Source organism: Lycium barbarum, chromosome 4 (genome assembly GCF_019175385.1).
Source record: "Lycium barbarum isolate Lr01 chromosome 4, ASM1917538v2, whole genome shotgun sequence".
Taxonomy (NCBI): domain Eukaryota; kingdom Viridiplantae; phylum Streptophyta; class Magnoliopsida; order Solanales; family Solanaceae; genus Lycium; species Lycium barbarum.
In genome coordinates, this window is record NC_083340.1 from 48,201,967 (window position 1) to 48,216,154 (window position 14,188).

The 14,188-nt window shown below is 35.1% G+C and overlaps 1 protein-coding gene across 5 annotated transcripts; it reads left to right on the forward strand.

Moving 5' to 3' along the window:
* Positions 1-271: 271 nt before the first annotated feature.
* Positions 272-12,994, forward strand: LOC132636001 (uncharacterized). 5 transcript variants are annotated; one of them, XM_060352630.1, is made up of 8 exons: positions 272-1,059; positions 4,084-6,669; positions 6,778-7,614; positions 7,844-7,906; positions 8,280-8,495; positions 8,870-8,977; positions 9,073-9,516; positions 12,775-12,994. In XM_060352630.1, the coding sequence occupies exon 2, from the start codon at positions 5,322-5,324 to the stop codon at positions 6,390-6,392; it is 1,071 nt and encodes a 356-aa protein (XP_060208613.1). In that variant the 5' UTR covers positions 272-1,059; positions 4,084-5,321; the 3' UTR covers positions 6,393-6,669; positions 6,778-7,614; positions 7,844-7,906; positions 8,280-8,495; positions 8,870-8,977; positions 9,073-9,516; positions 12,775-12,994. The 5 variants fall into 5 exon arrangements, 3 of the variants coding, with proteins under 3 accessions (XP_060208613.1, XP_060208612.1, XP_060208614.1); XM_060352629.1 differs by lacking the exon at positions 8,280-8,495; XM_060352631.1 differs by lacking the exons at positions 6,778-7,614; positions 8,280-8,495.
* The last annotated feature ends 1,194 nt before the right edge of the window (positions 12,995-14,188 follow it).

Below are 14,188 nucleotides of genomic sequence, written 5' to 3' on the forward strand. Positions count from 1 at the left end.
ATAAGATCAAAAATCAGAAATTAAAAAACTGACTCAATCCGTCGGTTTTTTTAATTTTTTAAAATTATTGGATAAAACCCGACGGACCACGTAACTGACGCTGTCCGTCGGAAAAAACCGACGTTGTCCGTCGGTTTTCGAAAAGCGAGGCTATGTAAACCGACGGACCGTAAAGAGTCGGTTTGCCGTCGGTTTCATTAAAAAACCGACGCGATCTGTCGATTTTCGTCGTCGATTTTCCCTTTTTTAAGTAGTGTAGATCGGAAGTTTCGAGACATTAGAGAGTTGTTTTAGGAAGTCCGTTTGGTTCTGATTAGAAGGAATTACGCAACTTTACTCTTTTATATTTTGCCCTTTGGCTTTTCAGATGTTTGGTTTTTTTGTTTTCTTTTTCCTTTTCTTTGATATGTACTTATTTATTTATTTAACAAAATATCAATTTCCCCATTATTTATTTAAATAGTGGCACTTTTTTTTTTTTTTCCATTATCCCCCAACCCATTTTTTTCCCGCCATTAATTTCACTGGACCCCCCCAAAGCCTCCATTCTTTATTAAAAAATAATCCCTTATATCCCTGTTGAAAAATAATCCCTTATGATCCTGTTTGGATGGACTTATTTTAAGCATTTTATAAGATGCAAACAGCTTATAAGCTTAAAAAAATAAGTTGAAATAGTTTAACTTATTTTTTTTGGTTTATAAACTGTTTGCAATTTATAAATTATTTTAAATAAGCTAATTTAAACAGACTCAATTATTTTTTTAAGCTTATTTTAAACATAAAATAACTTTAAATTAGCTAGTAAAAAAAAAAAGGCTGAAGCAGCCTATATGCAACTTATAAACCAATCCAAACGTGCTCTATATCCCTTATACTATATATTGAAAAACCGTAGAAGTATGTAAGGGTTTTCTCTAAAAATAATCCCTTATATTATCCTAATATTTTCACTTTGTCGAAGCTTCGCCGGTGAAGGTTTCACTCCGGCGAAGGTTTCTTCTCCGGCAATAGTTTCACTACAGTGAAGGTTTCTTCTCAGTCTATCTCCATCTACAGGTATTATTATTGTGGTTGAGAGTTTGTATTCTTAAAAATCAGAATTTCCATTATCCAAATGGGTTTCCATGAAATTGATGTTGTTTTTTCTAATTTGGTTAACTATCTGCGAAATGCTTGGATGAAAAATCGAAGAATATTGGGGGAATAATGGGTTTGAAGCTTGGTTTCAATTCTTTGGGTTTCAATTCATTGTAACCCAAATTAAAATACCAAATAGTAGTATTTTAATTTGTTAATGTAGTTGAGGAGTAGTGTGAAGATTAGGAAGTTACCATGTGCAGTTTTCTGTTCTTATTCAACTGCCGCAATAGCTCTTTTTTTTTTTTTTTTTTTACATCAATTTGAAGTATCTTGTGCATTTTATGGTTTTTATTTCTACTCTCTACTTTATTTCCTTTATTTTTGCTATTTAGGTGTGGAAAGTGGGATTAGCTGTTTTTAAAGTTGTCTTCATCTTGAAAGAAATTATAGTATTTGCTAAGGAAAACTAGAAACAATCATAAAATATTAAAGATCTGCTAAGTCAGTGTAGAGATGTTCTGTGTAAATTTACTTGTTTGTTAAAATGCCTAAAAGAAATTGAATACGTGTTCTGCTCCTTTAACTGCAAACCCATCTCAAGGCTTTGATTCCAGTGCCGCTTCTTCTACTGCCGTCAAAATTGTCTGATCATTCGCTATTTTCTTTACAAAATTACCCCCTTTACAACCTGTTTCTTCAGATTGTTGACATCACAACCTGTTTCTGTTGCCTGTTTACCTGTTTGTTAAAATGTCTAAAAGAAATTGAATATATGTTCTGTGTAAATTTCAAGTCCCATTATTCAGTGTTGAGATGCCCCTTACCTGTTTGTAAAATGCCTGAAAGAGATTGAATTTATGTTTTGTAAATTCCAAGCCCCATTATTCAGTGAACTTTACATTTTTGGAACTTATATTCAGTGAACTATATTTTAGCATTTCTTAGTTTGTTTATGTAGTAGGCTGCTGGGGATATAAATTGGCTCAAAAGAGCCATCATCTTGTCATAAAAACTCTCAATTGTAAACATGCCCATATAGTTGAACTACTATAGAAACTAATGAAATTCACTGAGTTGCTTCTATGATTAATAGCTGAGTTTTCTTATATTTGTTGTAACTTGCATTTGAACTTCAGTCCTAATCTGATGGGAAAAGATTAATGGTTTTTGGTTTAGAAAGTTTAAACTTTTAATCTATTAATGAGTTTTGGTTTAGAAAGTGTGAAGATTATATCTTGATTCATTATATCAAAGTGCTTATGGTTTGGGAAAAAGGTGCTACCCTGTTAGTGGTAAAGTTTCTATCTTAATTCAATATATCTTGATTCATTATATCAAAGTGTGAAGATTGCTAATTTTGCAAATTTGGAATGAATTCTTAATGGGTTTTTGTTGAGAAAGTGGTAAATTTTTTTTTTTTTTTTTGAATAAAAAAAAATGTTAATGAGTTTTGGTTGAGAGAGTGTAAAGTTTCTACTTTGATACATTGTATCAAATTGTAAGTGAGATTGGTCCAGAAAGTGTAAAGCATATGTGTTGATTAAAAATGATTAAAGATCAGGTTTAATTATTTTTTAAGGCTACATATAGATCGTTTAATTTTTCTCCGATTTCTGATCTCCGCTTTGCTTATGTGTGTGTATATATATATTTATTCATTTTACGAGGAAAATACCTGGATAGTCCCTTAAGTATGTGCATAGGAGTACTTTTATTCTTTATATATACTACTGAATATAAATCATCCCTTATGTATATAAAAGTGGACAAGTTTAGTCTAACCTTTAACGGTGTTTGTAAAATTAATGATAGAAAACCTCACGTGCCCAAGATAAGATAAATGATCTACGTTTACAGGCTGCCCAATACTCCTTGAGCACGGAGAGCGTCAGCTTTACAGGTTACGTTAGCGCCGACCTCCACTTTGCTTTATACCCAACATAATAATTTATTGTTATTTCTTCACAATTATGTACTCCAACACTTTTCGGCAGTCTTTGAGGTAATTTTTCAAATAGCACAATGGCTAGTCTCTTGATTCAGATGAAAAGGAAAAACTCGTATCCTTTTGCTGAAGAAACAGGGTGAGCACAAAGTTTGCCTTTCAATTAAGTAATTGGATTGCTCATTAATGAAATTATGAAAATCAACACTTCTAACTGTTTGATTGAAACAGAAAAGAATAAATAATTTGAACCTATTAGGTGTAATGGAAGAGGAGAAGGGATGGAAGAAGAGAAAATTATCAGAAAAGTAAAAAAATGACCAGCTATCGCTAGCTTTTGGACTTCTACCGGTTGTTTTACAAATTCTATTAAAGCATAGACTAAAGTTGTCCACTTTTGCAAAGATAAGGGATGTTTTTTATTCATTAGTATAGATAAAGGACATAAATATTCCTATACCCATACTCGAGGGGCTACTAGGTCTTTTCCTCTTCATTTTACTGTTTTTACACTTTTCTCAGTTTGGAGCTGTAAAATATAACGATTATTCAGTTTTGTAACGTTAGTAAGGTTCGTTTCTGAGTAGTTCTTAAAGGTGTTATGGAGGTCTGCTTTTATTTTTGCTAGAACTATGATTTAGTTTAACGAATCTGACTTTAATGCTGATCTTATTTGTGTTTTTTAATGTTTTTTAGTTGTAAATGATTGTTTTTTATTTTTGAGTAAGCAGATATGGTCAATGAGTTATAGTATTGCTCCTTTCATTCTGTCTTCTTTCTGTTTGCTGTTATATAGTCAAACTTACCTTAATAAACATAAAAGCGGGAAATGAACTGAAGTTATTTGAAGTTTGGAAACGAGTTTTGAAAGTTAAAAATTCTAAGGCTATTTTCTGTTTATGGCCAGTCGGCAGTAAAAGAAATAAACCGACCAGCCATTTCTGGTTTTCCCCCTAAAAGTTGTATCTGATTATCAATTAAAGGATAATGTTTCTTGATACTGCTGAAAGTTGCAATTTGAATTTTCACTTTGATGGTTTGCTCGTGTCATGTAGGATATTCAATGGATGTTACAGATAAAAGTTGGATGGATCTCCGAAGATCCACCTATGAATATATGCGTGGAGTGAATGATTTTCTTGATAAGGCATTTGAACGAGCTTCTCAAGGAAATGAAATATTATGCCCTTGTAAAAGGTGCTTTAATCGGTATTGGCATGATCGAGAGGGGGTGGAGGGTCACTTGGTTGGTTATGGATTTGCTCGTGGATACACCAAATGGGCTTTCCATGGGGAAGGATTTTCCTCAAGAAATAAGCCGCATCTAACCAATGATATTGAAACTTCCGACATGCATGACGATATCGATGGATTACTTCATGATACTTTTAGAAATGTAGAAGGTGATCTGAGGCTTGAAGGAGTGAGAGAGGGACCATCTGAAGATGCAAAGAGATTTTTTAAATTAGTGGGGGAAGGAAAACAAGAGTTGTATCCGGGGTGTAAAATGTTTTCTAAGTTGAGTTTCACCATTCGGTTGTACCGGTTTAAATGCATTCACAGGTTAAGTAATGTAGCCTTTTCAGACTTGTTAGACTTGATAAAAGAGCATTTTCGTTTGCTCAGCTCCCCGAGTCTTTCAACAAGGCAAAAAAGGTCATAAAAGATTTGGGTCTTAGTTATGAAAAATATTCATGCATGCCCTAACGATTGCATGTTATTTTGGAATGACAATGCGAAGATGGATAATTGCTTTGTGTGTGGTTGTGTGTGGTTCTTCTAGATGGAAGAATGTTTGTGATGATTTGACTAATAAGAACACTAAAATCCCAGGGAAGGTTTTAAGGTACTTTCCTTTAAAGCCTAGGCTTCAAAGGATATTTATGTGTTCAGAAACATCTGTAGCTATGAGATGGCATGCTACTGAATGACCCAAAGACGGGAATTTAAGACATCCTGCTGATGGGGAAGCTTGGAAGGATTTTGATTCATTGCACCCGGACTTCTCTAAAGATCCTCGTAATGTTAGATTGGGTCTTTCAAGCGATGGTTTTAATCCATTCCGAACCATGAGCATTTCCCATAGCACATGGCCAGTTATGTTAATGAACTATAATTTGCCACCATGGATTTGCATGAAGTCGGAGTATATAACGTTGTCAATGATCATTCCAGTCCATCATCTCCTGGAAACGATATAGATGTGTACCTACAACCACTAATTGCAGAGTTGAAAGAACTATAGGAAACAGGAGTGGAAACATATGATGTTGAAACTAACCAAACATTTGTAATGCGTGCAGCTTTATTGTGGACAGTTAATGATTTTCCAGCACTAGCAATGCTTTCTGGATGGAGCACCAAGGGGAGATGGGCATGCCCCATTTGTAATTATGATACTTGCTCTCAATATCTCAAACATAGTCGTAAGATGTGTTACTTGGATCATCGGACATTTTTGCCTCCTGATCATCCATTTCGAAGAGATAAGAAATCATTTGATGGTAAAAAGGAGCATAAAGCTACACCTACTCCCTTATCAGGCATAGAAGTGCTTGAAGAGCTACGTGAATTCAATAATGTCTTTGGAAAGGGCCAAAAGAAACGATCTCGGAAGAATGATGGTCCATGGAAGAAAAGATCCATATTTTTTGAATTGCCGTATTGGGCACATAACAAATTAAGTCACAATCTTGACGTGATGCACATAGAGAAGAATATATGTGATAGTTTGCTTGGGACTTTGTTGGATGTACCGGGAAAGTCCAAAGATCATGTAAATTCTCGCTATGAATTGCATGAGATGGGGATACGCAGGGAGCTTCAACCATTAAAAGATGATAAAAATGGTAAAGTTCATCTGGCTAAAGCTTGTTTCTCCATGAAACCAGAGGAGAAAAGGTTGTTTTGCACAGTTTTAAAAAATGTCAAATTACCAAAAGGGTGCACCTCTAATATATCACGTCGGGTGCAAATGGAGGAGATGAAAGTATCAGGATATAAGAGCCATGATGCTCATTTCATAATGCATTACTTACTCCAGGTTGCGGTTAGAAAAGTGTTACCCAAGAATGTGTCTTTGGCCTTGATTAGGTTGGGGAATTATTTTAGAATCATATGTAGTAAGGTTATAAGAAGAAGTGATCTTGATAAAATGAAGGCTGAAATCATAGATATAGTATGTGACCTTGAAAAGATTTTTCCTCCAACCTTTTTTGATATAATGACACATTTGCCTATCCATTTAGTAGATGAATTGAGCTTGGGGGTTCGGTTCATTTGCGTTGGATGTTTTCCAGTGAGAGAAACATATGTAAGTACAAGGGGTTTGTTCATAATCGATCTAATCCAGAAAGATCAATAGCGGAGGGATTTTTGGTCGAAGAGTGTTTAACCTTTTGTTCGAGATACCTACATGATGGGGTGAAGACAAAATTTAGTAGGTATCAGACCGAGGATGATGAGGGCATTCAAACAAAGGAAGATGACTTTTCATATATATTTCCTAAGACAGGCCATCCAATTGGAAGTATGAAGAAAAGGAAAGGCAAGACTTTTGACATGGATAGTCATGAGTGGTTTGAAGCACATTGGTATGCTTTGTTCAATACTGGAGATGAACAAGTAGAGACATTTATCAAGTAAGATAAAATAGTCATTTGTATTTTTGAACTTCATTTATTATGATAATGTGTTTTAAATTTCAATTATATATACCTAATTATTAAATATGACATACATGCTTGCAGGGAACATAAGAATATAATTGATAAATGTGCTAGAGGAAATGCATGGGTAAAAGCACAGATTCATAGTCGAGAATTCAGTGATTGGTTTAAAGAGAAAGTTAAAAAGGTTAAAGTGCCTAATCATTTAATATGGCTATCTTATGGGCCTAATGAAGTGGCAAAAAGATATAGTGAATATTTTATTAATGGATACCAATTTCATACGATGCAACGGGATGCCCGATGCAAGACTCAAAATAGTGGAGTGACTTTGTCAGCAACAGGGACCAAAATCCCGTTGATGGAATGGTTACCTATTATGGAGTTATTAAGGATATCATTGAGATTGATTATTGGGGTTGTTTAAGTGTTGTACTATTTAGATGTGATTGGTTTCATAATGAAATCGATGGATATGGGTTGACTAGGGTATACTTCAACAAAAAATGCAGCATGGATGACCCTTTTGTACTAGCATCTCAAGTGCATCAAATTTTTTATTTGGAGGATCCAATTGAGAAAGAGGTTTATTATGCAAGAAATAAAGTCCCTGTTGATTTGTATGATTTGGAGGAAGAGAATTGTCCTAATATTGAAGAAACATTTTGGGGGGAGCTTAATGATGACATTGGTTCATCAGAGAGATTACCCGATGTTGATGTCAGATGGTCGAGAGAAGATCTCCTTGTTGACATCATTGATGTGCCTTCCGTTGCACATCATTCACAAGATGTAACTATAGAAACATCGGAAGAGGAGGATGGCTTTGATGATACTGATTGGGATTGGATGGAGCCTGATGATTGACAAAGGATCTACTGAACTTATTCAATTATATACTCTTCATCATTTTTTGTAGTGAGTAATAAATGCCTTTTTGTAATGATGTGAATTTAAAATTTGACTCCGTTTACTATCTCTTCTCTTTCAATAAATGTGCTTACTTTCATGTTTGTCTCTAAATTAGTGCAAGAGATGTTGGATACATTATGAAATATTTCTTTCTCATATTCATTTCGAAAAAATTATTTTTATTGGTGAGCACCTTGTTAAGTCTTTTTTTTTTTTTCCTCATATTCATTTGCAGTATCCATATTTCTGCAATATCTTGAGGACTCTTTAACTTCACAGCAGACCAATAAAATTTCAGGTTCTAATCTCTCACTCTATCTCTCAGTTTTTTTCCTTCAAATCTAGGAAGATCACATAGAAACTCTATTTTAACTTATTTCAATATTACATTTTGAAAATTACAGTTAGCAATGGAATTTATGAGAAAAAAACATTCATCACAATAGTTCACCGTAATAGTTCTTACGAAAGTTCAGAAATGGGTTCTTGTATTCTTTTGAGATAATATAAAATGAATTTTGAATTGTCAAGTAGTTTCGCTGCTGCTACAACTTGCTTTTTTCTTTTACTTTCTTCTCTTCTCTTCTGTTCTATGTTGTTATCTTTATGTGTCATGTGCCAATCATGTAGAAACAAGAGACCACTTGTTTTTTGAATGTATTTTTTGCTAGGGACTGGTGGAATAGATTGATGGTGTGGTTACAATATCAGGATGGAATAAAAATCACATGGGAAGACGGTCTATGCAGAAATAGAGAAATCTTGGAATTTTTAAAGGGACAACCATATATTATAAATAGTATTGCGAGAGAAATACTGTTTGTGTGAAATATCTGGGCAACTGGGATTCTTCTGAGATGATTGAGGATTTACTATTTTTAATCCAGGTTGTTTTGTATATTCAATTTCTTGGTGTCTACAGTAATCTGTATGCTGCTCTTGATGTTAAGTTGGCTTAAGATAAAGTGGCTTTACTAGCTTTTGTGCTGATATTGTACGTGAATAGTTGTCTGTTGTTAGCTTGGCTGTGGCTTAATATTTTATACTGGTGATTTTTACCAGTTAATATATTTTATTGATTTATTTATTTATAGAAAATGTCTGAAAAAATACTAAGAATCGGAAGAAGTTGATGAATCTGCACACAGCAGGCAAAAAAAGTTTCGCTTTAATCCGCAATAAATTGGTGTGCTCTCTTAATTTTTATAAGTCTTAACTTGTCATTTTAAGCGATTTTTCGTATCCATTTTCATGTGACTAGGAAAAAAACAAGGAAAATGTATCACTTAAGGAGCTCTTTGTGGAAACAAGAGCAAGGAAACCCGGGCGCTCGTACAAGGAGTCCAATGAAAACACATCTAGTAAAATTGTACGTATATTATTTATTGCAAGTTCTTATTGAGATCAATTATTAATTCTTAGTTTTTGTTTACTTGAATCCGCTTGTTGGATTTGCCTTATTAGGCTGAAATGGAGGAAATTGAAACACAACTGAGCGCACATGATAGTCAGCCTGTTGATGCATATTCAGCCGTTACGGATCCTGAACATCCGGGACGTCTAAGATTATATGGAGGGGGGGGGGGGGGGGGGGGGGTTACAAAGACTTCTTTGAAAAGAAAAGCTGGCAATTTTGAACCAACTTCAAATGCCACAAATGATGTAGTGCAACAAATGCAAGAAAAGATCCAAAAAATGCAGGAAGAAATGGAGGAGCAAAAGAGAACTATACGATCAGAGGTTACTGCAGAAGTTACTGCAAATGTAATTGCACAACTTCAGCATGCAGGATTAATTAGTCCAGACATGCTAGCAACATTGTTTGTTCCTCACCGGGAGAAGCTACTTCTGCACCACAGGCTGCTAATCAAATAACCCGTCGGCCATCTACAGATAGCAACAATTAAGGTTAGTGTCACTTCTCTCTGTAACCTGTTGCTGCTTCTTAGTATCATGTTGCACAACCTGGTTCTGATTTTTAGAAGTATAAATTTGTTACACCACCTGGCTGTGTTTGTCTCCTTTTGCTCCTTTGCTGTTGTGGTTTCTGCATGTCTGTGTTTTCCTTCCAACCTGATTTAGCTTGATTAGAAGCACTTGAATGCTACTTTGTATTACTCTTGTTCACATGATTTACCCCTGATAAACCAGCATGAGACCTTTGAGCCTAAAAATTCTGTTGCTTATGAACACTAGACTGGGGAGTCACAATGTCATGACTCTTAGATTTTTCCACATTATCAGCTGCATCAGCACCTTGAACTGATTTCTCAGGAGTAGCTTCTACACTTTATTGAAAATTAGCCGCTTCTTGGCAATTTGCATTCACACTCTTATCTGGTATATACACTTGCATCTTTTCTAGAAATTGAGTGCCTTGTACCTCTTGATCTTGAACTTTTTTAACTGCTGCCTTATTTATAGTCTCTACTTCATCAGTAACTTTATTAAACATGAGATTAATTTCTTGTGAGGAGGACAGTGATCCAGGAGACTGCTCCTGCTTATTTCCTTCACCTGAAAACTAACCATCTTCCACATCTTCTTCTAATTGGTTACTTCAGAAATTCCTCTCACCACCAGTGCAAGAATCAGTAGCAAAGGTAGTAGAAGGGTTGACATACTTGATTAATTGTAACCATCTCCACAGTTGGTTTAGAGAAAGCAGCTTCCATGCATTGTTTAATAGGTGACTGCTTCTTCTTTCCAGGAGTAAAAATTGGTGCATTGACATTTAATGGCTTTTCCACAACTTTGTCCCCTACTGCAGCTTCTACCACCTGATTTCCAACAGTGTTATATACTTCATTCCCTTGAGGCAAAGCCAACTGTTTAAGGCTATTTCCATCAGTTGCATTATCTATTGCAACCAATAGCAGTTTCACTGCAGCTACTGCTGCATCCACCTGCTTCTGTACAGCTTCACTTGCATTTGCCTCAACAAGAAATTTTTGCACTACAACTGCTTGCTTCCTTGAACCAAGTTCTATACTTATCTGATCAGTTGCTGCAGCTGCAACAGATAATTCACCTCCCTGAGCAACTGAAGGCAGTTGATTTCTCTCAGTCCCATTTAATTATTTTGCTGTCTCCATCACTGGCACTGTTACTGCAACCAACTGTTTGTTAGCATCAACATCAACCACCTCAACAACTTCTTCATGCTCACCCTCTCCATCCTCTAGAGCTACAAACTTATTATTAGTTTGAATGCTCTTAAGGTCAACAGTAACCAGTTCCTTTCCAGTGTTAGAATTCACTTCGTTTCCTTGTGTCAAAACCAACTGACTCTGATCATTATCATCCACCCTAGCAGGATTTTTTCCATTGTTAGTCTGCCATTTATAGGGGTCTTTAACATTGCCAAGCACTTTCCCACTTTGTAGAACCTTAATAACATTCTTATGAAACTTGTCAGGATGAAAAACTTTATGTTTGCCTTTGGTATTACGCCTTAACAGGTTCTTGAGCATTGTTAGAGTTAGCAGCTTGCTTACCTCTATCATTAGTTCTCTTCGCATCACCAGTGTGTTCCTTATTAAGTTCCTCACTTTGCTCCTTCTCAGCTAGTAGTTCAGGATGCAGATTCTAGCATCCTTCTTCGTCATGACCTTGTAGGCAACACTCTTTGCAATACTTAGGCATGTAATCATAACGAATTTCAACCCACCTCGATTTAATCTCACCATTAGATGTATCTATAGATTGAATTTGAACTCTTTTAGGATGCTCAGCTAAGAGATTAACCTCCACCTTCACACGAGCACAACTTGGCCTTGTTTTATTTTTGGTTGCCTCATCTAATGTTAGCGGCTTCCCAACTGCAGAAGCCATTGAAAAAATCTGAGATTGGCCAAAATAATTAGGAGCCAACGTGGGAAAAGATATCCATGCAATCGCAATAGACGTTTCCCATTTCAAAGTTCTGATGGGATGATACCATTGCGTCTCCTTAATCCAAAAAGAAGGTTTTGACATAAGTGTAACATAGTCTTCCAACAAGCTACACCTAATCAAGACATGTCTATTACAAAGTAAACCAGCTATAGTTTTGTGCCTAATGATTATAAAGGTTGAGGAGTAATGAGAATGGAACCGATACTAATACATGGCAAGAAATGTGTTTTCAGTGATTATTTTTATGAAAAACATACACTCGTTTTTTTGTTGTTTTGTACTTTTTCTCATAATTGATCAAAGCTTGGCTAGACAAGAGTGTTTTCTTTTCTTTGGAAAATATCATAAACTGAATATTAATTCTTGTATTTGGTACAGTTCTTTAAGGTGAAACTTTGCTAGATCTACTTTTAACGTTCAATGTTTTTTTTTTTTTTGATATTGCAATTTTAAGGATTTGATTGAACTTTTCTAATAACAAAATTCATTACTCTCTCCATTCAACTTTTGTCTTCGTTTCTTATGTTAAGTGACACTTAGATTTTGGGGTGATTTATTGCTAAATAGTTGTATCTTTTTGCCTCTATCTGAGCAGATTGCCTCTTTCCACTGTTCCTTGTAGCCCAATTTTATATTGTCAGATAGTGCTTCCTTGCCTGATGAACTAAAGATGAACTTAATTGGAGTAACATGGATAGTAACGATTCATATAAATTGATTTCAACTTGCTTGGATTGACGTCTAGTTGTTGTTTTTGTATGCCTGGTTAAGATATATAGCAACAGTATCTCAATTTTGTACAGTTTACACATAATGTAAAAGGCTTATCTTACATTAAATGGATTAAGCCTATACAATTTGAGAATAAATTTCTAAGACTGACCAGTACTCCGATTATATCCGAGTATATACATTGCTAAATTAGTTGGAATTATAATTCTTGGCCTTGTTCTCTTCTGTCTTCTTGAGATATCTCTTAAGAAGCTCAGTTTGAGAATCATCGACTTGAACAATTGCAATAACTGATAAAAATAGAAGCTTTCTCTTTCCTTACATGTATCTTTTTTTGTTGTCACTTTAATTTATTTGGTATCAATTGCTTGCACAAAAAATCTTGAAATTGTTCAGTAGCCATTTGCTTCATACCGCGTTTTTTGAAATGAGCTGAATGGTTATTTTGGTTCTGTTGTCATTAGTATATATATGCATTGTAGAGATTAAATTCTTTTATGAAAGATTTACTAAATCATTTTTCATTATCATTTGTAGGTGGTGAAATTGAACAAGGGGATGAAAGAAGTGAAGACATGACTTAGGAGGATTGGGTTGATGTTTTTGAAAACTGAAAACTTGTGTGTTCCACGTCTTGAATAGTCAAATATTATCTTGATATTTTGCTTTTATAGATATTACCTTACCTCTAGGATCTGTATGATGTGGGATCTTGGATTATTATTTTGGTTATGAATAGTTTCTTTTGATTGGTTTATGTTGTGTTAGCCCTATATATAATATCTGTTGCAATAGCGCTATAATATCTGATGCAGTAGCCCCATAATAACTGTTGCAGTAGTACAGCAATAACCGTTGCAGTAGCCCATAATATTTGTTGCAGTAAACCCACAATAATCGTTGCAATAGTCTTAAAAGTAATTATTGCATATTGAAAAACCGTTGCATTAGCTCTATAACAACTGTTGCAATAGGAAGAAGCAGTCATAAATAAGTGTTGCAATAGCGTTAAATAACCGATGCAAAAAGCTATATTGCAACGGTTCGTAGCCGTTGCAATAATGACATAATTGTTGCAATAATCTTGAAGGGTAAACTGTTGTGATAGGTTAATCTATAGCAACATTTTTTCGAACTGTCGCAACTAACTGTCGCAATAGACCTATTGCAATGCAATCTGTTGTAACAGTCTCCAAAACCGTTGCAATAGCGCTATAGCAACGGAAAAACAATCTATCGCGACGGAAATCAAACTGTTACCAAACCACATTCGCATTCGTGCTAGAGTAACATTATGAGCTATGTGTATGTAGATAACATATTTAGTTGTTGTCATGTACTGTACGTATGCATATAGTTGCAAATTGGATTCACACATAGATGTGGTTAAGACACGTGTATGTGCGAACTATGACATGTGAGTTATTCGTGTGACATGTGGATATGGATCCGTCCCCCTAGAGTTACTATTCTTGGGCACCCTAGCCAGTGTGCGCCCAAATGTGCTGGGAGCACCGGTTATGGATAAAAGTGGAGTTTTTATCATGTGCATTTGATTTCGACTCATGTTGCATGCATATCCTTTATATGTTTGACTTATGCATAACTAATTATGTTGTATCCGTGCATTTATCTCTTATGTTTTGTTATCTGTCAAGATTTATATGTTATCTGTACAAGTTGATTAAGTAAGTATTTCAAGCCAACCATCGCCACTACTTTGATGCGGACGACCAATGATATTTATTGGGTACACTTTGTTTATTGTACTCGTGCTACACTTGCAGCACATTTTGTGCAAGTACTAATCCCTTCAATAGTGGATCACGTGATCAACTTTAGGAGTTGCATAGAGATTGCCCTGGTGAGATATTGCTTCATAACACTTTGGAGTTTTGCTTCTATTTTCAGTGTTGTTACTATTTCTATCATTCGATCAGTACTGTATTTT

Excerpts from the sequence above, each read along its gene's own strand:
- LOC132636001 (XM_060352630.1), top strand. The coding sequence starts at position 5,322 with ATGCGTGCAGCTTTATTGTGGACAGTTAATGATTTTCCAGCACTAGCA.